Source organism: Alligator mississippiensis, chromosome 11 (assembly GCF_030867095.1).
Source record: "Alligator mississippiensis isolate rAllMis1 chromosome 11, rAllMis1, whole genome shotgun sequence".
Taxonomy (NCBI): Eukaryota; Metazoa; Chordata; order Crocodylia; family Alligatoridae; genus Alligator; species Alligator mississippiensis.
The window spans coordinates 13,727,368-13,754,269 of NC_081834.1; the positions used below are offsets into that span (position 1 = coordinate 13,727,368).

General features: G+C 46.7%; 1 protein-coding gene across 3 annotated transcripts in view; it reads right to left on the reverse strand.

The window, feature by feature from the left end:
* Positions 1-26,902, reverse strand: part of NTRK3 (neurotrophic receptor tyrosine kinase 3) — a 314,023-nt gene that overhangs the window by 35,502 nt on the left and 251,619 nt on the right. For 2 of the 3 annotated variants that reach the window (XM_006263817.4, XM_006263816.4), the window contains 2 exons: positions 26,396-26,568; positions 19,375-19,618 (listed from right to left, as the gene is read on the reverse strand). In XM_006263817.4, coding sequence (XP_006263879.1) covers positions 19,375-19,618; positions 26,396-26,568 — 417 coding nt within the window. Of the gene's footprint in view, positions 1-5,627; positions 5,703-19,374; positions 19,619-26,395; positions 26,569-26,902 lie in introns of all 3 variants that reach the window. The other variant, XM_019477848.2, reaches the window with a different exon arrangement.

Genomic DNA, 26,902 nt, shown 5'->3' on the forward strand with positions numbered 1-26,902 from the left:
GTATAAGCACATATTATACATGTGCAAACAGGCACATTCATGTACCAAACTAACAGACGGAGACCACCAGGAATTAGAGTTGGAGCATATCTGATAAACTCCAGTCAGTTCATCTCCCCTTTCAAAATTCAGTCCTGTTTCTCGAAGGTCTGTCTAGAGCTTTAACAGGTGCAGTGTTAAATATCCCAATGGGACTTCCACCGCTTTTCCATGGGAGACTGTTCCATAAACACATCCATATCACTGTCAAGGAGATTTCCTGATAGTCAGACTAAATTTCCCCTTTCTTATCTTCATCTCATTGCTCTTCATGACAGCCTCCAGGTACCACCCTAAATAATGCTTTTTCCCACTTGGTGTTTACAGTTTTTTAAATATTTGCAGATTTTATCTTCTCTCTTCCCTTAGCCAAGGCAAACATATTTGGCACTTTTAATCTTTTCTTGTAAATCAATCACTCATGCTCCAGACCATTTCTGCTGCTCTGCCTAAACCTCTCTTGAATTTGTGAATCTTTGTCTGGTAACACATGCTGCAGCCGGGAGGCCAGTCCACATAGCAGGGTAATAATTGATGGATGGTGGCCCCCAAGGTTTATGGAGAAGAGCCTTTTACCACTTGCCTGCCTGTCTTCAGTATCTGGGCTGCTGTATTACACTGCAATAGGGGAGTTTCATGGTGAACTGTCCTGTCACAAGCTACCACAGGTAGTGCAGAGAGGACAGTGCTTGCTTGAAGAAAAGAGGACATGATCTAGAGGGGGGGTAGGGAGTGTAACAAGGTCACATTACAGGGATGCGAGGGCATACTGATTAGGACCAGTTCAGTGCTTTACTAGACCCCTGAGATGTGCGAGGAGTCGTTAATGGAACACATACTTGATAATCAAAGGCACCTTTCACTATGAAAAGCTCTGAGCATGTGTTTGAATTTGGTGCCTGTGAAAAAGAAGGAGAGAAATCGTTAACTGGGCACAGGGCCAGCGTGGGCAGGCACGCTTGCTCTGCCAGCAGACCGCAGTCCCAACCTCCAGGACTGCCTGTTACACCAGCCGTGAGTACCAACAAGCTTCCGCCTAGGCACTCCCAGCCTGCAACACCTGCTGGCCTTGCAGTATGGTCTTCTCCTCACATGGTCCACCTCTCATCTGGTCCTGTGGCCCACACCACCCAACCCAAACTCGAAGCATCTCATGCTTTGCTGAAACCACCAAACCCTGACACCTGACAAGAGGATTTGGCAGGATGGTAACATGGAGCACCTGCTATTCTAGCCCCTAAACATATCTGTGCCTGTAAAGTACTGCTTTCTGTCTTTCCTGTCTCCAGGCTGCTTCAGGAACCGTGTTCTTTATTCTTCTCCCCCTTTCTGCCTCTCTTCCCTCTCATCCTACCCTCCCCAGTTTGAATTCTTTAAGCCATTTATACATGCTGAACTGTTTTTTCCTAGCTGCACTCTGCTGCTGTCCCTCTCTTATTCTGACACTGGGTACTGAATGGAGACATGGCAGGTTGAACGCCTACCACAGCCGTCCGAGTGTTAAGACTCTAATTGCATAGTAACTAGTGACCTTGCAAGTACAGAGTAATCTGCTCTGTAGTACCAGGGCAAATTATCTGGGTACTTCTGTGTTTTCCATTACAGTTTTATCCAGAGATCGAAACATGGCCAGTTAAATACTAATTAATCTTTGAACCTCCTGATGCCTTCCTGTTTTGGCGTGCAGAAACCCGCAGGAGCACAGTGTCTCTGCACGGGGCTAGAGGAATGGCTGCGCTGCTGTCCTCAGAGAGCAAAAGTCGCTGCTTCTTAAGAGCACAGAGCCACGTCAAGACACTGGGGTCCTTTAGGTGCAACACAAAGCGGCTGCATCTCAACGCCCACAGCCCTCGTCCCCGGCTTGGGAAACAAGCATGCGACCTGGTTTCCAGTGCTGCTGGATGGCTGCAGCCCTCACTGCCTTCAGCTGGATTTGAAGGAACAGTTCTGTGACACGGCTCTTGGAGAGGCATTTTGCAAGGCGGTTACCTGCCACAGTGTGTGCATAAAGCAATGCAGGCACGAGTGGACACATCTGCATGCGAGACTGGAGTCTTTCTCCAGCCTGAATAGGACGGCCTGCTTCTCGTTTCCAAAGGGCATGTGCATGTGAATGACTGAGGGGCAAAGCCAGGTTTTCTTGGCTTGGATCCCTGGAAGACAGAAAGGGTGTGTGAGCCGTTGCCCTTCCTATTCTGACCTGGCACAAAGGGGTCAGAGGTTTCACAGGGTCTTATTTGTGAGGTGTGGGAGCCCAGCTGGGATTCTCGATCGGGGGGAAATGTCAGTGAGCAGCACTGATATCCTGTAGCTCTGCACCACGCTCTGAAATCAAAGAGCTGGGAGTTTGTTTTTGGAAACCTGAGATAAAATGGTGAAAGGATTGTTTTTTCCCCTCCTTGTCAGCAACCCTTAGCATCTCTGCCCTAACAAATATGATGGGCTGCTCTGAGAGTGTCTGTTCCAGTGACAAGAGTTAGCACTGCCCCTGTTGCAGCCCTCGGTCCCCAGACTACCACTGTGGCCCCATCCGTACTCACAGGACGCTCACAAAAAGTACCACTGCAACCTGCCATCAATTAATTTATGTCAAAGGGCATTGTATGTGACAGTTGGGGTTGATGGATATAGATGTTCATAGCCCATATTATATGTATGGTAACTATGTATATTTGTCCACACTTTAGACCCATTTATAATGCTCCCTCTAGAGAGCTCATAATTTTTACAGTAATCACAGCAATGATTTTCAGATTATAGACTAATAAAACATTTTAATTTGTTACGAAGCATTTAGGCGGGTATTATATGGTTCATATGACATTTAAAAAAAAAAGTTTTTGAGATCAATTTTCAAACAGGAGCACAGCAATATGATATCAAAATCCCACATGCTGGTCCTCAGAACAGCATTTAGATCCATATGTGCCCGTGTCAGCTGAACAAATCCCAATTCAAAGAGCCAGCTATGGGATTTAGTATCCTATTCATAGATCTGGTTTTTGCAAACTGAGCCCACAGACAGAATTTCTGTCTTAGTATATAATGTACTGCAATGAGCTGGCAGCAGCATGTGTGTACATGCCTGCCACAGCTCTCTGTGGGATGGGATCAGAATTGGGGTTTGGCCCTTGGCAGCTATGTACTGAAGTGACTTATCCTTAGCTCTGTCTTCTGGCACATGCATTTTGATGCAGGCTTCAATTACATGATCACTTGCTGTGTTTTTCTGGGACCCCAGCCTGGCTCAGTATGCATGTTGGATAGTTAATAAGGCCAAGCCGTGTTACAAGTTAGTCTGGGGCCCAGAGTAGCATGCCTTTTTCATAGTACTAGTTGCAGAGTGTGTTGTCAATGTGCTATCCCTTGCATCCTTTCCTCAGACCTGAGGTAAGCTGCAGGGTATGGAGTGAAAAAGGCAGGTGGCTGCTGGAAGAAGAAAGACAACCTAGTGGTTAAGGCAGTGCCCCAAGGCATAGCAAATGAATTCTAATTTTGCTTGAGCCACATGCTTGCTGTGTGACTTTGGGGAGAGTTAATGAATGTGCATCTAACTTAATTCTTGACAGCTCTGATGTCACTTCATGCACTTCTGCTTCTGCTGGATATGCCAGGTGAAGAACAGGCTACAAAATACCAGATTGCAGTAGTTTTCCAACCCATGACACAGTCCAAGGTTCACCATACCTGGACTGATCCAGACACACAGTTTCAAGTGACTGTTTCTCTGTGCTACTCCAGACAACGTTACTAATCTGTTTATATGGTCGCAGTAAGAAGAGTACTCCAGCCCTGTATAATCTTTTTGGTGTATTAATCCTCTGTAGACAGGTACTATTATCCCCATTTTACAGAAAGGAACCAAGGCACAGAAAACCAAATGAACTGCCCAAGGTTACAAGGAAGTCAGTGACAGAGTAGGGAATTGTACCCAGGCCTCAAAGGCAAGTATCCTTACCACGCACATTATCTTCTGTCTCACTGCAGTCTACAGGGGTCTCCCCTTTCAGAACTGGAGGGGTGAAGGCAAAAGCATTTTACAGTGGAAAGCTTTCAGCTCCGGGGATTGGGGTACATGCCTCCTCCCTTCCCATCTCTGGCCAAGTCTTGAGAGCTGGATCTCCTTTGCAAGAGCTCCAGCCTACTAAGAATGCACAGGGAAATGTCCAAGGCTCATTTTTCCCCTTGAATAGTTTGAGCTTTTTCACTGTTATTTGCTAATTCCTTACAACTATTTGATTGCTGGATTATTACATGGTACAGACTGAGCTGAGGGAATTCGTTAATCAGCTTGTTTTCTATGTTGGAAAAGAATAAAATCAATACAAGGAAGCAACAACTTTGTAGATACTGGCTGCAATTATGATAATTTGCAATGGCAGAATGTATGGATCACACGCTATGAGCCCTCCAAAACACTCCTGAATCAGCTGACAGGACTTTTTATAAGCATACAGTTAGGGGGTGCTTGTACTCAAGGCATCTATTCCAGAGGAACACTGCATCTGTGGTAGGCCTCATCCTGCCCATAATGCCCCTTAGACCCCTTATATAGTGACTAGCCCCACTGCCATCCATGGGGACTACTCTGGGAAATGGCAGGGGCTAAACCCAGCAGTAAGCATTTGTAAGGATTACACTCAAAGTCTGAAGAAAGTGCAGGATGAAAGGAGCTAAAAAGAAGCCACATATAATTATGTTACACTGCAGAGGTCGACTCCAGCACTTGTTCTGTCATAAGGACAGGAATTGAAAGACAAAAAATAAGAAAGAAAGTGTGTCAGGGCATAGAGGAAAACCATTGTTAAAAACCCCTCCAGGGTTAAGGCTACAAAATTACATAAGCACTTAGAACTAGATTCCTATCTGCACCCTGCAATGCATCTCCAACTACTGCACTGAAATGTGAGAAGGCAGCAAAATCCCTTTTTCTAGAAAGCCTGTTTCACTGCTGATGTGTCGACTATAAAGTCTCTCTCTCTCATAGCTAAACTCATACTCGCAGGCATTTCTGGTGACAGACAGAAAAGTGCAGGAGCCCCGCTCTGTGACAGAAATGGGGAGGGTCCTACAAGACTCAGCCAGGTACTTAACAGTGCATAAACACTCATATAATCTACGTCCCAGCTGCTCTAGGGACCTTGGCTCATCTCTGTGGACTTGTCAGCACCGGGAAGCTACTGTGAAATGAAGTAGAATGGGAAGTTACAGCTCATAAGTACTGCGTGCTCACATCCCCGGCTTATGCTGGACATGCCAGGTAAAGACCTCTGGATGGTCTTATTTGACCCTAACGGTGCTTTCTGCTGCTTAGCTTAGTCCACCTCTTTAAGACTGTCTACACAGGGAGTTAGCATGGAATAGTTATTCCAGGCCATTTTCCCATGTAGCTGAGTCTGGAGGCGATGCTAGCGTATGTGCAGGAAAGCAGCATGTGTGTTCCTATCACACACCGGGGATGTGGTCCCCGCCACTGACAAGTGCCCTGTGTCAGACCTGTCCCAAGAGCAATCCCGGCTGTCATTCCATGCTCAAGCCATACAAGTCCCCAGCCTTCGGACTACCCCCTGGAGTTGAAATCCACTCACTGTTGTAGCTGTCCGTGCTGCTAGTCTCTGTCGCTGCCAGGCTGCGCTGAATTGACCCTTCGGATGCGGCCCTTCCTGACAGTGAATGGGTGAAAACAAGGGAAGGAGACAAACAAAAGAAAGGGAAAAGGGGAAAAGGGGGTTATGGGAGGGGGGGATGAAGCAAGGGGACAAGAAGGGAAGAGGGCATGTCTTTAACTGAACTGTATGTCTTTTACTGGCTGCAACATCCAACAGCTTTATAACACTCACCACGAGAATCTGATTCCTACCGCAAGCTTGGGGCACAATTTTCCACTGCCTTCCTCCTAACGCTGTCATTTATGCCACTGCACAGGGAAGGCAAGTAACCAACCATGGTGATGGGCAGCGATCAGGTGAGCTTCTTGCCTTTAAATATTCCCCCAGCCTCTGAGATGAAGTCCACTGAATAGCACCAAGCCCCTGTATGCAGAGTCCCCTGCCAACATAGATGCAGGACAGGAGGAATTTTAAAGGGCCAGGGCTGTCCCTATCTACCTCATTCAGAAGTCTTTTCATGGTTCATTTTGACCTAGCTTCCTCCTTAGCGTGGTGAAAGCATGTGTATATTAGCGCAGGTGGGACAGGTGTCTTTATTCAAGCAAACTCTCAGGGAACATAGCAAAAACTGATCCTCGGAGGTGGCGAGCACCTATTGGTTTCAGCGAAGTTCATGGAAACTGCAAGTGTCCTGAGCCTCTCCATTTTCAGGCAGTTAGACTGAGTTGTAGGATCAGATGCTCACTGCATAGTATTTGCTAGAAGGTGCTATTCCCTGTGTTACAGGTGCCCCTTAGCATTTGTGCCCGCTCAAGGTGTTGATGCAAATATCCTCGTGAAAGTGGACTCCTAAGAACAACCCATTCCACTTTATTTGACTTAACAGGTGGTCACAGGCCAGAGAACCAATTTTTCAGCCAGGAAATTGTTCCCACAGTGATTCAGCAACCCGCCATGTCACCATCTTTCACCTCTAGAACATCCTTCACCTGAGAATCTCAAGGCTCCTTACAAATTGGCATTAACACTCAGAGACAGTAGCTATTCTATTTGTTTTGCAGCTAGGGAAACTCAGCTTAGAGAGACGAGTGGCAAAGGTCCAAAATATGAGCACCTTTTATGACACTCTGAACATACCACTTCAGTCAAATTTTGGGAATGCAGGACCCCACTGTAAAGCTGTGAATGCTCACAAACTCCATCCACCTCAGTGGCTGCAGTGATTACTCTATCCCTTGCAGAACTGGAAACAAAGAAGGGAAAAAGAAAAAAAGAAATATAAAAGAAAGGAGCAGAAAATAATAGAAGTAGGTTTTTCACTGCAGCATGCTAGGAAGGGGACCAGGGGTAAGACTCCCAACATGCAAATCCTGTTGAGTGGACAGTGGCACAAATGCACTGATTTCCTAGATACTCCTCTCCAGTGAGCTACATTCCTCAGACAAGCAGAAGAGACAACCCTGAGCTGTGCATGCACTTGGTGAGCACTGCACAGTGTGTGCATGAATATTTCCACAGATGGTACTTAAGGAAGCAACACTTACTGCTGCAGAATGAAGACAAATACCTAAGTGGGCTCAAATACCTACGTGACTCTAGTTATGCTCACAGGAATGTCTTCACCCACGTGGAGAGGTGCAAATTGAGCTGCTAAATGTAGCTGAAGGATCCTCCTGTTTAGGAAATTGCTACATGAATGATTGAAAACCCTCTGCGATACTTTGCTCTCCTCCCAGCAAGTCAAATGACAGAGAGATGGGAGCTGGGTGGGGAACGGGTTTAGAAAAAGGTGGTTTACATTTCCTTGTCATTAAATGTTACAGACTTAGAAAAAAAGCCCACCACAAAAATCCCACAGCCAGCTGGAGCAGAGTACAGACGTCGGCGAGAAGCAGAGCAAATGAAATCATCGATGATGGAAAACCGCAGCAATAAGAACATAGTACGGAACAAAGCAATCCTACCTCAAACACAAGACTGGAACATCTTCCCCCTGTCTGATCCATGACCGCATGCTTATTCCAATAACAAATAATGAACAGGGAGTGAGAGAGACCCAAACTTGATTTATATCACAGGCCAGCAGAATGGGAAGAGGCTGCTGAATCTGACTATAAAACCCAATGATCTCATGTGTTTTTCTCATCTGTATCGGAAAAGCGAGGAGTGGAGTTTCTACCCTGCTCCTAGGTGATATTGGCAGTGTTTTACATGTATAGATACTATACACTGTGCCTAGTAACTGTGTAGGCCACTTAAGGGGATTTGAAGTAAAATAAGCATTTCTTAATGAATAACAACAATTGACAGTGAAATGCTCCATTTGCCACATTGGATAATTCCATTGGTACATTGTACTTGGCACGATTCCTCGGAGACTTCTGCCTCTCCAGCAGAACGATCCTTCCTCTCTTTCCTATAAGGTGCTTACCTACTTGTACAAGGCTGTATGCTGGTATGGGACGTTCCTTTCTGCCTTCTGCAGGTAACTACCTCATGTCCTACAACAGTGGCCTGATGGCACATCTTACCGTTACCCATCCTCCCCATACACAAGGCAATAAAACGTGGATGATGACTATTAAAAACCAAACAAAAACAACAACATACCCTGTTACTGATTTTCTTCTTGGTTACAAAAGCCAAAGGGTGGAGTGGGGTGGAGGTAATAAGCTGGGTATACTGTACAAATGAGCACATGACTGTAATTGGGGGAAGGGGGTAGTGGTGGTGGAGTCTGAAGTAGAGGAATGTGCTTTTTAATGTGCAAAAGGGTATTGATTGGGCTGCACAAAATTCTCGCTGTGAACTCCTTTGACAATTGGGTGATGCATTGTCCTCATAATTGGCAGGGGGTGGGGAGGAAATCATTTAAGTGTGCAGAGCTCAATGCACACAAAAAGAGAATTATTGTCTATTGCGCTTGGCACTCAAGTTCCCCTCCCGAAAAAGATTCCTATTTCTATGCATGTGCAATTTTGCGCATCACTGCCCCCTGATTGTACGGTGAACATGCTCTCTTTGAAAGCCTTGCCCTAAACAGCCTGTTGATTGAAGACAGCTGTTTGCAAATAGGGGCTTTCTCCCTCCTTTGCCTCCAGCTGGCTTAGAGCAGGATTGTAGGATGATGAAGAAGGGATAAGGAGATGGGAGATGGGAGGGAAGAGAGAGAATTCTCTCTATGTAGACATCAGAAGCAAATGTTTCTCTTCCATAAAAAAATATCTCAATTAAGGAGGGTGATGAAGATATTTGTATGTTAATTTTCGTAGGCAGGCCTTCAGTTTGTCTTTAAGAATGGCCTTTCACACCAGGGAGAGTCTTCAAATCTATCTCACTTAAGAAGCCGCTGCCATACACAACACGTTTAAAAGAAAATTCAAGCCAAGTCATAATTTACCCAAACTCCTATTATGTTGTGTCCTAAGTTTTTTGCCTCCCCTTCCCTTGCTGATCATGGAAGAGTGTGACTCACTGCTTTTTGCCTCTGGTGCCCTTTCCTGCTTCTGATCTCAAAGGTGCCTCCCTGGCAGCAAGTGATGATGCCCTAATGTTGTGGGTGGGGATCAAGAGGAGAAGGCAGATAACAAGCCGGGCTGCAGTGGGGAATGTGTGTCTAGCAATCAGTGGAATTTGCAAATTGCACCCAATGCTTGTTTTCTCTCTGCACAGATACATGGCTCTTCCAGATCACTGCATGGAGCAGTCTTCATTCTCTCTGTAGTATCTGATGCCATCTGGGATTAAAGATACCTGAAATCTTAAGGCTGCATCGTTCTCTTCCTTCTTGTCCACTTCACCCTATTGTTAATGAAGGTTCCACTGTAATATCTAGGTACCAACCTACTGTTGGGCCCTCCAGTCCGCTCTTTCCCCTTTACCTGATTCTGGTGGCATAAGGGACCCAACATGAGCTGGATGTCCCTTGCTTGGGGATTCCCTTGGCATAAAGCTGTCTTCTGTACTACCCTGGGTAGCTCCTGCCCATGAGGGTGGTGGCCTGGGTGGAGCTAGGGTGAACGTGAACAATATGACTTAGAGCACATTGTATTCCAGCTATTTGCAGCTAGTGGAGGTCGCAGCTGGTTGGCATAGGTTATAGAGCAGCCTCTGGGCCCTTCTAATGCATGTTGGGGAAGCCTGCTTCTGAATTAGAGAGAATGCTCCCCTGCAGCTCTATGCTTCATCCAGCAAAAACTTGATATAGCAAAAAAATCTCATCCTTGGAGACTAGACTTAACTGGATTTGCAAAAAGGTGAAGATAAGCGAGAGGCTCTGACATCTCCCCAGGAAGCTGCCTATCTTACAGCAGCTTTCTGCAGGCTCAAGAAGTTTGGACCACATGGATAATCATGCAGATTTCATAGATTTTATAGACATTAGGGCTGGAAGGGACCTCGGAAGATTATCGAGTCCAGCCCCCTGCCAAAAGGGCAGGAAGTCAGCTGGGGTCATAGGATCCCAGCAAGATAAGCATCCAATTTACTCTTGAAGGTGTTCAATGTAGGTGCTTGAACCACCACTGATGGAAGGCTGTTCCAGACCCTGGGGGCTCGGACAGTAAAGAAATTCTTCCTTATGTCCAGCCTGAAGCGGTCTTGTAGTAGTTTGTGAGCATTCAACCTCGTCTTCCCTTGGGGCGCTCTGGTGAACAAACGTTCCCCCAGATACTGGTGGTCACCCCTGATAAACTTGTAGGTGGCCATCAGATCACCCCTGAGCCTGCGCTTTTCCAGGCTAAAGAGCCCCAGGGCTCTCAGCCTGTCATCGTAGGGTCTGCTTCCCTGACCTCTGATCATGCGCGTGGCTCTTCTCTGGACTCTCTCAAGCTTCTCCACATCCTTTTTGAATTGTGGAGCCCAAAACTGGACGCAGTACTCCAGCTGCGGCCTCACTAAGGCCGAGTACAGGGGGAGAATGATGTCCCGGGATTTGCTTGAGAAGCATCTATGGATGCAAGCCAGCGTTTTGGTCGCTTTACTAGCCGCAGCATCGCACTGCAGGCTCATGTTCTCAGATTTCTGGGTATTGCTGAAAATGAACCTGCATATGAGCAGTGGTGGTGGTTTTTACCCATTACTTACACAGATTCAGCCATTCATTGCTTACCCAAAGCCAACTGGAATTTCTCAACACAATGTGGATGTAGAGATCAGGCTCTGGGAAAAAAAAAATCTCCTGGGAGCCTTTCTGCATCATTGATGTTTTGTTGTCTCTGGATAAGAGCAAGAGGGCTAGCTCTGGGAGAAGACTTGGGAGCTGATATTTTGCTGCACAGTGAACTTGGGATGATAGTTTTGAGTTTGGCCTGAGGTTTTCCATTCCAACTCAGGGTGATGGGTCAGGCCGAGTTTGATTTTTATCTGAGCCAGTTCCTTCCTTCCCTAAAGAAGATATTATGACTCACAGCCCCAGGACACAACTTCTATTAGTGGCTGATGACAGCTGGGAGGTCAAGCCCGGTGTTTTCACTCCTGGATAACAGGATGTTCTGCACAGCTCCCTTTTATGCCTGTGCTTTAAGAAGACGTCACTAGACTGCGAGAGGTCTTCATCGGCCACATCCCTCTCATTATTGAAACAAAATGAACAGCACGTAAAACAACACTGCCGCCCAGCCAGGAGATGGGCAGGTGTTAGGAGGAGAAAGGAGGGAGGATGGGCTGAAGAGGAGGTGGGGATGAGAATTAGGATAATTACCATTGCTGAGAAAATGCCATGAAATACAACACAATCTAATTACCCCGATTAATTCTTCTGCACTCTGTGTGAAGGGCTCTTAATATTTCAAGGAGGGGGGAACCCTTTACCATTTGTTTCTCCTTGTCAGTGTGAATGTGGGGGATGGAGTTACATCTTCTTTGCAAGAGATTAGGAAACTATGCTGTGAGTTCAGTTTGCAGAGGTTTTATAGGAACCAGGGTGATAGCAAAGACCAGAGCATTTAACACTGTGTTGTCTTTGCCTATGCAGGCCCAGTCCAAAGAGACCAACTCAGGGATGCTTATTGAACACTGTCACACAAGAACCACCTTCAGCTCCATCTCCAGGCGCATCACAAGTGAGCAGTTCCTGGTCCAAGTTTTAGTAAAGGACTAAAAGACTGAGTAGTCACACGCTGAGCCCTCAGCGCTCTGCACTATTCTGATAGGAGCCTCAACTGGTCCTGACCTGAGGCACTGGGAATTGTGTTCATCACACAGGGAGGGAGGGGATCAGGACAACCTAAGGATGAACAGAGGTCCTTCAGGGATACGAAGCCACTTTGGGAAAAAATATTTTCAGTAGTAATAGAAGAATCTGTTATCTGGCAAAGTTCACACCACTTTCTGGCCACTAGTGGATGGGCACAACTGCATCCATCCTGTAGGTCTCCACGTAACATCTCTTTTCATGATGCAGATGCCTTTACTTCTCCTGACAGCATATCTGAACATTTCAGATGAAACAGCACACAGACTGCCACATCTTCTCAGATGTTTTGGGGGCCCTTAAATAAAACACCTTGTGATTTCCTAGTTCCTTTTATCTGTGGCTTTCAAAAGCATTTTTACAGGCATTAAATGTTCCAACACCACTGTGGAGGGAGTCATATTATTATTTCCCTTTGAAAAATGGGCAGGGGGGCAGGGGAGGAGATGCAGAAAGGTGATGTGGCTTGGATCAGTTGGTCAATATTTGCACAGCATTAGGAAGATAGCAAAGCTCAGAAATATCTTGCATTGTTTCTTTACAATCTCAAACCAAGTCAGAAATGGCCGCAACTAGAATCAGGTCATACTCCTAGTTCCTTCCTCTAAGTGCAAGACCACAAAAGTTTGGCATTCAAGTGATGTATGAGCAAATTTACTGAGGGCATCTAACATAGATAGAAAGTAATGTTTCCACTATGTCTTGGGTCTACCTAGGGTTGACTTTTTGGCAGGGGTTTGTTTCCCAATCCCAAACTGGGATTTGGAGTGGCCTTCTTCCTGGACATTTTGCTGTTTTATTCACACTAATAAAGAGTATGCAGTACAGATCTCAGGCCCCTAATGCCAGCTAATTCATTCAGGGCTTCCTCTGAGAACCACAAGGTGCACTGGCAATAAGGGTGAGCACAGTGAGCTCATCCCCAACAATCCCAAGCTGGTATTTCACAGGCCACGAGATTCTCAGTTTTAATCATGGAAAAAATGGTTAGAGCGCTTCTAATTAACATCAGTCAAAAGGAAATGAAATAATTCTAGAAGGGCAGGTGGAAAATCAATTTCCTTCATTTGGCTACTTTTGTCCAGTAAACTGAATCCAGTTTTCTAAGTGGGGAAGGCTGCTGGATTAGCTGTAAGTATCAGTATATTTTCAAACAGCTTTTACATATAACCACAGCAAAACCAGTTTTTAATCTCACTGAGGACTGGATGAAAAGTGATATCCTATCCAAGTCTGGAGGAGAAAGTCAGGTGCAATGCTTGTTTGCACTTCTGAGCCGCATCTGGGCATAACCAATGCTAATAATACTCTCACCAGTACATATCTCATGTCCCAAGCATGCCACATGGATATGGACAATAAAGCAAAGTCATCATGAAGCAATGAGGAGGGGAGAGTGGGGGATGGAAAAGGGATGTCATACTCATGAAGGGTATTACAGTACTGGAGTCTCTTGAGAGATGCTGCATGAAAAATGCTGAGGGATAGATTTGAAATAAAACTCTTAAATGCATTGAACAGTAACAGGAGCTAAGTACCATGCTGATGTCCCAGGAACTTGGGGAATCAGTTTATGATGGGCTTATGAATTCTATTGGATAGTGGGTTCCTGTGTCCGATTGTAAACTTAATTATAAATAGGGGGCTAATCTGCCTTCTCCCACACCCCTCTTCATCCTTCTTGAAATGTCAAGCAAACATAGAGGTACAACAACAACAAAGCTTGGTACTCCTCTATTCACTTGGAAGTACCTGTTGGACAAAGATTTGGCTACCAACCAAGTTTGAACTCCAGTGTGGAGGTAACTAATGACTTGGTTATCTACCGGGGGACTTTGATCAGCTCATGAGGAATCACATGACAAAGAATGGTATGGGCTACAAAACACAGAAGTTTGTCATTGGCTAGTTGAGAAAGAGAGATTAAGAGGGACATGGCCATAGAAAGAGGCACCATGTGCTGGAGTGGAAACTATATTGCACAAGAGAGAGGATCCTAGACTCCTCAGACAGCTCTGTCCTAAGCCAAAAGAATGGCAGGTATTTGGGAGGGAAAACAAGGCAGGGAACCATGTGCAGTTGCTTGGTTTTGTCTTGATCTCTCTATTCTTTGGGCAAGTAGAAGTAAAGGAGTATTTGGAACCCTCTGCAAGGCTATGCAGATCTCTGCTTCAACAATCCCGTCCCCGGTGAATCAGAGAATTGTACAATCATAGAAAATGAGGGCTGGAAGGGACCCCAGGAGGTCGCATCTAGTCCAACCCTCTGCTTAAAGCAGGACCAGCCCCAACTAGATCATCCCAGCCAAGGCTTTGTCTAGCCGGGTCTTAAAAACCTCCAAGGATGCAGACTCCACCGCCTCTCTGGGTAACCTGTTCCAGTGCTTTACTACCCTCCACATGAGAGAGTATTTTTCCCCATAATATCCAACTTAAACTTCCATTGCTGCAACTTGAGCCCATTGCTCCTTGTTCTCTCATCTACCACCACCGAGAACAGTCTAGCTCCATCTTCTTTCGAACCTCCCCTTCAGGTAGCTGAAGGTTGCTATTAAATCCCCTCTCCGCCTTCTCTTCTGCACAGTAAATAAGCCCAGTTCCCTCAGCCTCTCCTCAGAAGTCATGTTTCCTAGACTCCTAACCATTTTTGCTGCCCTCCACTGGACTCTCTTCAGTTTGTCTACATCAGTGGTTTTCAATTTGTGGTCCACAGACCCCTGGGGGCGCACAGACTATGTCTAAGGGGACCACAAAAGATGACTATAATCAATGAGAAGTATGTGAATACCCACACCTACAATTCAAAGGAGTCTGCACCTCCATTTGAAGTTGTTTAGGGGTCCGCAAATGAAAAAAAGTTTGAAAACCACTGGTCTATATCCTTTCTGTAGTAAGGATGTAGTAAGTTTTGGGGAGACTAAAACTGGACACAGTACTCCAGTATGTCCAGTTGTGGCCTCCCTGCAGTTCCAAAAAGAGGGGACTAATCACTTCCCTTGACCTGCCGGCAATGCTCCTACTGATGCAGCCCAGCAGCCATTACCCTTCTTGACAACAAGGGCACACTGCTGGTTCATACTCAGCTTATTGTTCGCTGTAACCCCCAGGTCCTTTTCTGCAGAGCTGCTGCCCAGCCAGTCAGCCCTCAGCCTGTCCCAGTGCATGGGACTGTTCTGTCCTAAGTGCAGGACTTTGCACATGTGCTTGTTGAACCTCGTGAGATTTATTTTGGTCTAATCCTCCAATTTGTTGAGGTCTCTCTGAATCCTAGCCCTACCCTCCAGCATACCCGCTACTCCTCCCAGCTCAGTGAGGTCAACTACAACTCATAACAGCCACTGGGTGAAGCTTTGGAGAATGGTGCACTTAGGTACATTGGGAATTGGGGGACAGAATTTGTCATGGGGATCTAGGAGGGCTAAAATCCTCCTTTCTGTGAAGGAGTAACAGACTGACAAGCTGTGAGAAGTGTCAGAATAGGTTGTCCCTGATTTCGATGGTACAGAACTCCCTATCTTCTCTCCTGCTGCGGGGACAGAAAGAGTAGGACTTTTTTGAGGGCCATTTGATGTGGTCTACATAGACTTCAGGAATGGACTTGCTTCCAAAGGCTTAGAAGCACAGCCCTTCCTTCAGCCTCCTACTAAGGATAGTGACAACATTATCCTCAGGCATCAGTAATGCCATTTGCATTTGCTCCTAGATTAACCACACAGGGAGAGAAGAACAAAAAGGAAACAAGTTGAATTTATTCTACAGCCTTAAATAAATCCTGAGCCACACAAGGACTCACTTTTGATCTCCATGCTACTCTGTGCCTTTTGACAGCCTGTGAAGCTATCACACAATACTTCCTATGAGATACCTAGACATAAGGGACTTACAGACAGCTGGGGAAGTGTCTGAATTGAGGGGAACTTTAGATGTTTGTTCACCACTCATTAAAACACCACTGACTCTTCAGTTGCTGAGTATGTTCATGAAACTGTGGTAGTATCTCCCCCATTTGGTGGACAGAAAGCCAATGGTTTCAATAGAGAGACTAACACTCCTAACCAATGGCTGATGCAAAGTCTTTTTCTGCGTGCGGAAGTCAGGAGCGTGAATGAGAAAGCCACCTGATTCTTGGGATCCAAACTCAATTCTGACCCGCTAGCTCATTCTTGCTCAGCCGCAGCTGGATCTTATTGGCAGCACTGTTGCAATTCCAGTCCCTGACCTTGCAGGATGCTGATACACGGATGCTCTCTGCTCTTTCTATCTTTGGCTCCCCATGCAACTCTCCTAGGTCACCTCAGTCCTGACTTGCACCCCTCTCTCCCTGCTATTTCAACCCCGCAGGGAATAAACCCCAAAATGAAACCAGCATTAACCAGTGCTTTACAAAACTGCTCCTTCAGCATCTCCCACAATTCACAATCACTGTGTGGTCCCCCAGGATGCTTCTCCCCTCCCCACCCCTACTCACTTTCTAATCCAAGATTTTATTTCAAATCTGTTCATTATAGCCAGCCAATCCCCCACCCAAACCCCACATCAGCCCTACACATACCACCCTGTCTTGTCAAAGCAAGTTCAAAAGCAGGAGCTGATGGGATCCCTCAGCGATCCACATGGAAAAGGACGCATCTGTCTTCAGGCACAACGCCGTGAGCGTTACGGGGAGAGGGGAACAAATGGCTCTGTTGCTTTTGTTACGTAAATGTTTGTTTTCTGTATCCATACGTGTAACAGGAAATTAAACAGTTCACCTTTGTGAAGTGTTTTGCATCCCACTTATGTGTGAGCCAGATGGTGCTTTTTCTTTGTTTTAAAAGATTAAAAATGGAAAAGAAAGGAAGCAGCTAGGAGTTAATCCCGAGCCTGGAACCAGCTCACACATCCTGCACGCCCAGCTATCTGCACTCGTCAGCACTGGGCAAGAGCAAACACACGGACCTGACAGATTTAAGTAAGCAACAGTCCGCAGAGAGCTTCAGACCTGTCACATCGTGTCAGCTTTCAGATGGAATCCTTCACAGCGTCCCCGGGAAATGATAAATTACAGCGCGCTCCTGGGGAGGCAGCGTGGACACACAGAGCAATATTTTATAGTAATCACCTGAAACACAACTCCGCTCTGGGACCCTACCAAAAGGCATGGAGCAACGTGCCCCAAGAGCAAGATGTACCACGCAGACCTGGAGAAACAGGCTCAAATAATTCAACACGGGGATCACACACACTCTGAAGGTGAACTGAAAGGCTGTACTCATCAGCTCCTTTGTAGCTGCTCCATGTGAGAGGATGGGGCCCACTCAGACTCCAGGCTTGGGCTCTTGGTCTGCCCACTGGAACAAGAGCAACCGTTTGTGATGACCAGAGCAGTGTCTGCTAGTCCATCATGATGGACATAAATCAGGAGCAGCTGAACTCAAGGCTCCAAAGATCCAGTTTGCATGCAAGAAATGTTAGGAATAACAATCCAAAGACAGATTCGTGACGCAAAGGTACAACAGTTGCTAAACAGTTGTTTTCGGTCCCTGCATTCACAGGCAAATTCAGTGGTCCTTCACACTAGAGTCAGAGCCAAATGGGTAACTGTTCAGAGTAGGGCTCTTAAGCCCCATCCTGTGTCATGGGAGTGAGGTCCCTCCCAGGTTTCTGTTTAGAAGGATGAATGCTGCAGGCAGCAGCAGGTTCAGAAACGCCAAACACCATTTCCCAACCGTATCCTTCCACCCTAATCACAGTTCATCCAGGGCAAAGCAAGACTCACACACTGGATAGCTTGGAGCATTGCTATGCTGTGGAAGAGCAGAGACAGAGAGCAGGGCAGTGAGGGTGGCATGTGAAAGAGTAATTAGAATAAGGGACAGGAATCGGAAGTGATGGGTTCCGCTTGCAGCAGCAAGGCAGGGTGTGCTTTGCTAGCACTGAAGAGACACCAGAAATGGGGCTCCTGGGTTGTTCCCACCTACCAGAAGGACATGCCTGCTGGCGCTGAGAAAAACACGGGAATCAAGAGCGTGGGGTGCAGTTCCACCTCTGCCACTGAATCACAATGTAACCGCAGGCATGTCACTTAGCTTCAGAACATCAGAGCAACAAGAACGGCCTCTAACCTGTTGGGGAGCTGTATTCAGCTTCCCATATGGAAAGGGCCAGAGAAATAATAGTAGAAATTGTAATGTTAGGACTAATTAATCATGAAGTTTTTGAATCCTAAACCCAGTAATAAAATGATACTTCTGAGGAAAAAAAGAAAGCATGTGGCATTGGGACACTGCAGATCTAATGCTCCACTTTCACTCAGGTAAATGGCTCATGGCCAGAAGCTGCTCTGGCCCTATGAGGTTATATGTGTGATGTGGAAAAAAGCCCACTTACAAACAGAGGGTGTGGTAAGACACTGCAGGAGGGTATATGTAATGGTTTTGCACTGATACTATGTGACTTACTAACTTCTACTTGCCAGTCAAGAGGCATGGGACCAGGCAGGTGGACCATTACAATGAGTGCCAAAGGCTCAGCCTGGCTCCCCGATCCTCGAGGTTTTCTGTCATTCCCATTCCCTGGAGAGTCTCCTACAATTTGTGCGATAGCCGTGGGAAGATGGTGCTCCTGTCATGCTGGTGATAGAAACCGTGTGGTGGGTGTTTGAAGTCTGTCATTTGCCATATTTAGACAGAATGGACCTTTCCCTACAAGCAGTCTCTACCTCTGCCAGAGGATGCACCACCAAATAATCTGATGAGGAGTGTGCGCGAGCAGGGAAAAGCACAAACATACATCTCAGATGATAAGGCCAGGACAGCGCTTCAAACTCACTGAATCCCTCCTTAGAGACTCGGACAGGATTATCTTTCACACAAAACCCAAGCATATTTTTTTTTATCTTGTCTCCTGAGTTTCGTTAATGATGGGGCCTTGGTAACGTACTTCTGGCAAATTATTCCATTGTCTAAATGATGTCCCCGTTGGAAGGGGAATTCTGAGGTCAAACCTAAATTGCCTATTATTTCTGCTCCCATATTTTATGCAGTTATCAGTCTCTCTTTCAGTTGCCTTTTCCCTAAGTCCCACATATTAAGTTTCTTTAATCTAACTCTGCAGGTCATGACCTCCAATCCTTTCATCATCATTGTCACCCTCCGTTGGATTACCTTCAATTTATCAATGTCTTTTCTTTTAATAGAAACAGGAATTCAGAGTGGATCGACAGCGTCTGGATAACAGAAAGAGCACCGAGTGTGCGTGTGCATGCTGTGAAAGGACTATGCTGTACAGACCCGAGTGTGGAAAAGACTAAGGAAATGTTTTGCAAATGAACGTACTTGGACATAGGAGTGATAACTGAGCACTGGCATGTAAGTAGTAACGGTAGAGTTGTCTGGAAGTGAGCGTGCATAAAAGTATGTCTGATGTGCAGGTGTGCGCGTGTATCAGTGGGAGAGAAAATGGCTGAGAGAATAAGCAAGCATGTGAATCGCTGTAGCATTACCTAGCCTCCCTTTGCTCTGACCATCAGCTGCTGCTGCTGCAGTTGCCTTACCCTGTAGTAATCAGTGCTGTAGACATCTCTGGACATCCCAAAGTCTCCGATCTTCACTAGCAAGTTGGCTCCAACCAAGCAGTTCCTGGTTGCCAGGTCTCTGTGGACAAAGTGCTGGGAGGCGAGATACACCATTCCTGAGGCTATCTGGCTAGCGATGTGTAGCATCTGAGACAGCCCTAGCTCCCCTTTGGCTTGCCGTGGCTGTCCATCCACGAGGATCATAGCGTCCGGCCCATGTGCCCTGGATGGGGGAAGAATAAAAAACTCATCTAAGCAGCTAGGAAGGCAAACATCTTCATCTGACTCTATTTATTCTACAATCAGGCCATAAGCCCCAGCTCGAAGACCTCCCTATTCTGCCTGGATAACTGCCCTCTCCATCATCAAGACCAATATAAAGATGTTAAAAAGGCCAAGCTCAGAGGTGCCCAGATTTTTCGGGTTAACAGATCACCATCAACCTTTAAAAATTTTCTCTGAGCATCAGGACCCCTTATCATAAAACCTATGGCTGAACGGGCTAGTGGGATCCATGGACCATTTACCATCAGTAGGTCATAGTTTGAGTGCCACTGACCTAGCCAAAAGAAGCATGAATTTCAAAAGATGCCCCCCCATAAAACCCTCTCCATGTCTTGCTTTCAATATGATTTCCAAGATCCCCTACTTTGTTTCTGACCCCAAAGAGAGTCCCTATTCCCATCAATATCCATCTCACCACCCTCCAACATGTCTTCTGCTCCTGGAGACATTAGATGGTCTCTGCTGGGCTCCATATTACACTTACTCTGTGCTTCCCCAGGTCAGGGCCTCACACCCTGAAAATATGCATTATTTCTCAGTGGGTGTATCCTATAAGCTTGGAAAGCAGCAGTTGTATCCTGCAGGTGTTAAGCTTCCCAGCCTAGGCAGGGAAAATATTGGGGAAACAAAAAGAGATAAGCCAAGTGCCTTCTAAATTGGGACTCAAGGTCAGCCTCATTTCTGCCCTGTTCTCTCTGTTCCTCCCTGCCTAGACTATTTTTGCACACTCCCCCTCTTGTGATGTCTCTTTTTGTGCTGGACATCCCCCCCTGGTTCCCTGTGTGGAGGTGGAATGACAAAAGCACGCACATTTAGGGAAAAGCAAGATATTTTGCTGTGACCTTCCTCCTCCTGACTAGATACAGAGCCTGCATTTCCTCTAGGGCTTTCATACTGTTTTCTTTTAAAATCATTCTTGGCATGTCTCCCCCATCATCAAAAGTAACCCCACAGAGAGCCAGCAAATTGAAATTGCATGTACAGTGTTGTACCTCCTTCCCTATATGGGACTAAACATCCCCACAACATGATCAGAATGGTTTTTCTCCTTTGTCTCTGTTTCTTAATTGCTCGGCTGGGCTCTTGGGCAAGCAGAGGGATTAGTGTCCAGACACTGAGTTTGACTGATACAGTTTTTCAGATACCGCTTCCATTGCCTCCTCACCACCAGAAATACAACCCTAGAGCTCTCGCAGGTGGCAGAAGGAGTAGAGGACTTCACAGGGAGCACTAAGGAGTAGGGGGAGCTGCAAACAGCACAGGGACAGGAGTGGCAATGCTGCAGAGAGCTTGGGCCAGAGGGGAGATGCTGCAAAAGGCAGGGGCCTGGGCTTGGAGCTGAAGAGATGATGGGGCAAGGGATGAAGGTCTTGCAAAGTTCAGGGGGAGTGTTGAGGAGAGCAGGGGCATCATGAGTAGACAGGCCATATTAGGAAATGTGGCAGAGCGCAAGGAGGTAATGCTGAAAAGAACAGTTAAGATGATTGACTGATGTCTTATTTAAGCATCCTCAAGTCTGGTTAGCTCTCTGAAAATTACCTGTTGTCGACAACAGATGTCAATGACAGGTGCATCGGAGCGGGTGCTGACGCAGCTCAGCATCAAACAGCCGCCCAGGACCAACCCTGGCTTCTGAAGAGTGTGTCCCGGTCTGCTTTTGCAGTTGGACCCTGATCAGCAAAGTTCACCTGTGACTGATACCAGTTGTCAGCAACAAATAATATTTCTTGTGTAGTGCCGACCTAGAAGTGAGCAACAGGTTACTGGATTGCTGGTAGGTGCACCTGAGCATCCAGACTCCAATGGCCATCAAAGAAATCTCTTTCCAGGCCAGAAAAGAGGCCAGGCTTAGAGACATAAGAACTGGCCGCTTCTCGGTCTTTTATAGGCTAAGATGGGTGTGGGCAAAATGCGGCTCGTGGACCAGATGCAACCCACTGGGCCATTCTATCCAGCTTGCAAGGCCCCTAAAAAATTTTAAAAATTAATATTTATCTGGCCCTGGCTACCTGTCACGCAGCCCTTGATGGCTTGCCAAAACCCAGTAAGTGGTCTTCTACCGGAAATAATTGCCCACCCCTGGGCTAAGATCACATGATGCCCTTGAGGCTTACAAACAGCTAATACCTTTAGAGGGGAGTAGAGGGTTAACTACTGTCTATACATATGTCTAAAATGCTAAGTAAATGTTTTTACACTTGACCTATTTTCTAAATAAACCACTGTCCCTCAAACTGGGAGTGGGTCAGAAGATGGGACTGTCCTACCCCCAGGTTCAGGAAGCTAATGTAAGCAATGGGATTAATCCAGATACATGGGGAAACTACAGAAAACATGAGAGAGGTATGACTAATTTGTCATATCTAATTCATCTTTACCCACAAAGGAGATTTGTACTTAGATGAAGTTTGTGTGATGGAGACCTGTGTCAGCACAGGGCCATAAACCCCTCTCTGAAGTGAACTCCTCTTTGCCCACATGGCTTTGTCTGCCCTCAGCTGTCCTGACTTTAGAACTATTAAAAAATAATTCATTTTTGTTCCCTGTGTCCTCAGACCCCAAAGAGGTGTGCGAGCTTGAAAAAAAAACCCAAATAATAACAAAAAGCCTCTAAGCAGGGAAAGAATTTAATAAAGGTGGCCAGAAATAGGGGTGTACAATGAAAAGTCTTACTTAGCTTAGCTCTACCTGTTGTTCTCACCCAAGCAATGATTTTACCCAGACAGACACCCCTGAATAGACAACCTGATAGAGAGCAAAGGAGAGGGAGGTAGTAAAATATAGAGGGAAAGCAGGTACTCGAACACCACAGAAACCCAGAGCAGCCAGTAAGAGCACACGCACAACAGGAACTCTGCAGCCTTCCCATGCATGGCAGCTTTAGTCCAGCCCGAGCCTCCCCAGGGACTCGCATCTCCCAGGAGAGAGATGTTTTTGCTTCTCCCTGACAGCTCTTTCAGAGGAAGCTGCCATTGCAACGCCCACCGTATATTAGCCAGGGCATTGCAATTTTTAGTGGGCCTTTCTATCTTCCCTCATAGTGCTGCCAGCAGCCCTGACATGCCTGCGGTAACAGCAGCTGGGTGCGTGGAGACCTTGGGAAGTATGAAGCGAGCTTACCCTACCCTGCTCGATCCCCAGCACGGCTGGCAGGTGTAAATCAAAATGACTCTTTGCCCCGTTGGTCACCTTTATGGCATGACGTTTTCTCTATGGCCCAGGGAGGTATAATAAAAACTGGGGGACTTTTATTTATGGTGCTTTTCTGTGGGAAGCCTGGGCTAAAGCGAGTCCTGTCCCATTTTACAGCTTTTTCAATTCCCATTGAGAGGTGCAGTTAACCTAGGACAAGTTCATTTGATTGTCTCCTCAAAAGCCCCCTATCACCCAGGCCTTCTGGCTCTGGGAGCAAACTGTTCCCAGTTCAGGGTTGGGTGAACGAGGCCTGTTGCAAATGCTCACAATGCCCTGCAGTGCAAAGACTGACAGAGAGGGACCTTGCATTTCTTCATTACCAATCCCCCACAGGCTTCAGAAACTGGGCCATATTCAGCACCCGGATAACTCCTACTGAAGCCTGTAGTAGCAAGCCTTTCTGATGCCAGGGCCTGAATGGTGATCAGAACCGTTGCACAGCCACCTCTATAGTGAATGCAGTAGCTGCATAACAGCAGAGAGTCAAAGTCTGCAAGGATGCAACGTGGGCAGTTAAGGACCTTGTATGTGTTTGAAAAAGATGGATAAAATGAAAGAGAATGAGTGGGATGATGCACATGGAGGGTCTACCACGTTCTGGGGCTAACTGCCAGCTTTGAAGGAACATGCCGTGAGATTTTAAATGAATCTAATCAGCCGGAGCCTGAGTTTCGCAGCCTACCTGAAAAACAGCACCTCCCTGGGCACTGGGACTCATTACAGCCAGAAGAGCTGTGGCTGGGTGAAAACCTCCTCAGAAAGGACTTGCATTTACACCTTCACACCTCAAGCATTCTCATTCTAGTGCCCGATGCCATCACGGCTTGCCTTGACCACTTGAAGATACCCAAGCATAAGCAAGCAAGCAAGCAGGAACGCAGGGTTTCTCTTCCAGCTCTGCCCATGCTCACTCCCTAGGGGACAGAGGTTGCTTCTCTCCTGGCAGCCCCCAACTCCAAGGCTGGCCTCCCCTGGTCAGCCCCTTTGTGAAGAAGCTGGCATAGCTGCTTTAATAAGGTGTGATGGTTGGTGCTCTCTCTCTCCATTCCTATACCTTACTATTTCCAGTAGTCCTCCAGGCCCAATACCTAAGGTCAGTTTCCCTCATTTTACAAGAAAAGTGGATTTGGGCTGTATTTACTTAGGCATGCATTGTACCCCATACACCTCCCATATAGAAAAAAAGGCCTGGGGTTGCATAGTTTAAACTTGCATTCAAATCCTCAGAAAGGTGGCAGAATCCAGGGAGACTGGGGAATCTGAGGACCGGTCTCCTTCAAAGTATGACACCAGAGCAGCCCTGATATGGACATCAGAGAGCCTTTCTCACAGGTGATACTAGAAAAAACCCATGGCTATAAATCAGTAGGGACTCCTCAGTCATGAGGGATGATATTTAGCAGGCAGGATGTTGTGGTTTAAGCACAAGACACCACTAGAAACACAGGGACAGAATGGCTTCAAGGAATCAGTCTGGAGTGTGAATGACTGCCAGGATACAAAAACACTGGCAGCAGGCACCGGTGCCCTTTAACACAGGGTGCACTGTGCACCCAGCAAGCTTGTCTTGGCATGTTGTATTGGTTAGGTCAATTAAACGAGCTGCTAGATTAGTGATGTAGGCTTTGACTTACGTATAACATCTGTCTAGCCTTAAGGAAGATAAAGCAGCCTCCCCCGCACCCTCCCACCCCTCTGAGAAAAAGCTTTAACTAAGAGCAGATGGATTTTCTTCTCTACAACATGCTCTTCTCTAAGCTGGCTTCCTTCACTGTCCACCAGGCTGAGGTGCTGCTCTCAATGCTGGATTTCCACTCTGACCTAAATGACTGTCTCATCCAAATGTGCAACTACAAACTGAGAGCGAGGGCAGGGAGAGGCACTGGGCCCCATGCAATGCATGGCAGTGAAATGGAAAAGCTCCACAGTGGGGAAGTCTGTTTTCTCTCTGAATTTGGCAGTGAGAGGCCTCTTTCATAAAATGAATATGGCGACATGCTTTGTTGCTTCCGACTTGCCCAGAAATTCATAGTCCAGGGCAGGGGTAGGGCCTGAGCTGGGCAGTCTCTGCTCCCAAAGTCTGCATAGAGCCACAGAGACCCCACAGGCTTGAGGAGCAAAATGGTGGGGCTGTACTCCAGCCTGTCAGGGTAGAAGCAGAGGTCGCCATCAACATTTCCCAGGTGATCTTCTGTTAGCAAGGAAACCTGGGGTTCCCCTCATTTACAGAGGGGGTCCCCCAAGTGCTGCTCCCAGGACTGGCAGGGCCTGACCTGTGGGACACTGGATGTGGTCTGCTTCACTCAATGAAGTGGAACAGCTGTGCCAGGACATTTGTTTCTGCCCTCGGCATCCTACATCACCTGGAGTCCTAGGTACGTTTCAGGGACTCCTTTTTGGAGCTCCACAGAGCTTGGCTCTGACTGTGGCAGGAAGGACAAAACCCTTAGGGTCCTTTCCAGAGTCTCTTGCAGCCTGGGCAAGTACTTAATAACCAACATCTTTGGGGAAGGATTTGCTTTTCTCGGTCAGAAATCAATTGTAATGGTGGAGCAATAATCTCCATGAGCATCAGAGCCCCAGCTCTGGCACTGATGTGTTCAGCTCTTCGTTCCTAATGCAATTATGCTCGCACTTAGCAGTCAAAACAGAAAAATATCAAGGGTCCAATTTTCTAAATACTGGGAAATAAAACTAGTAATTATTTCAAGAGGTAAGCTCCACTCCACATACTTACAAGTTTTAGAGCGTGATTTCTGCATCACAGGAGACCAACATCAAAACCATCCTGATCAATTTGCTTTCTGCCCCACAACACTCAGGTGCAGGAGAGAAAGTGTGTGAATGAGCCGTGATATAGGGGACAAACAAGGCAAAGAGCTGGAGTTTTCATCTGTACTGCTCTAGAGACAGGGGAGGAATTAGTGCTCTGTGGCCAGCCTACAATCCCTCCAAATTCTCCCCAAGATTAGGGTTATTTGTACCACATTCAGGGCCTCTAAACAGAACTGGTAAGCCCAGTATTGGATTCAACAGGTACCTCCAAAACTCGGAGGCTCCTCCAAAACAGCTCAGACCCTCTCTGGACCTAAAAACAAGATGTGGGAATATCACAGGAAATCTGACAACCCCATGAATGAGCCATATCAGGAACCCTAAACACATAGCATCTCTAAGGAGCTACTGTTTCTGGTCCTATCTGGAATCAAGGGCTAAAACACATGGAAGCCAAATGTACCCACAATCTCATTTCTACAAAGCTGAAAGAGTTTATGGCGGGGTTGGTTCAGCACTTGGGTTTGCTTTGGATGGGAGTGTTGCAGCCACTGAAAGGCATTGATTTGATACCCTTTGTCATGTACACGATGAATTGGGAATGACCAAATCACATTACACAGGCCACCAAATGGTCACCAGACACTTCCACCTTTGGCATACTGCTGACTTAGCTGCCAAGGTAGGGTGAGGGGAGAGAGCCCTTTTTTTCTTGGCCCTCACTTTGGATCCATCTTGCACTCACCTCAGGAACTTATTCAGGTCCCCGTGCTTCATGTACTCAAAGACCATGATGAGGGGGTCTCCATCACCACAGACACCATAGAACTTGACGATGTGCTCGTGCTGCAAGTTAGTGAGTAGCTCTGCCTCCCTCTGGAAGTCCTTGCGGGCTGCCAAAGTGGGGTCTTTCAGGGCCTGGAAGGGGGAGCACACACACAGAGGATTGCGGGGGTGAGGCAGAACGACCCAGCTGAGTCTCTCGAGCGCTGAGGTCCCGGGGGTCGATAATCTTGTAGGGCGACAATTCTACTTGGCTTGTTACACAAGGATCACAATGCAGTTTTACCAACAAGAATGGATTAAGCTTCTCAGCTCCACTGTAAGGCACGCTACATCCATTATCTCTTTGCTTTCCCCAAAAAGAAAGCTGAAGCATCTTCTCAGTGGGGTCGGAAAGGTCATGGATATAGGGATATATTCACTTTCCTGAACGAAAAGCTCCTCTCTGAATGCTGGAGGCTTTGGGCTT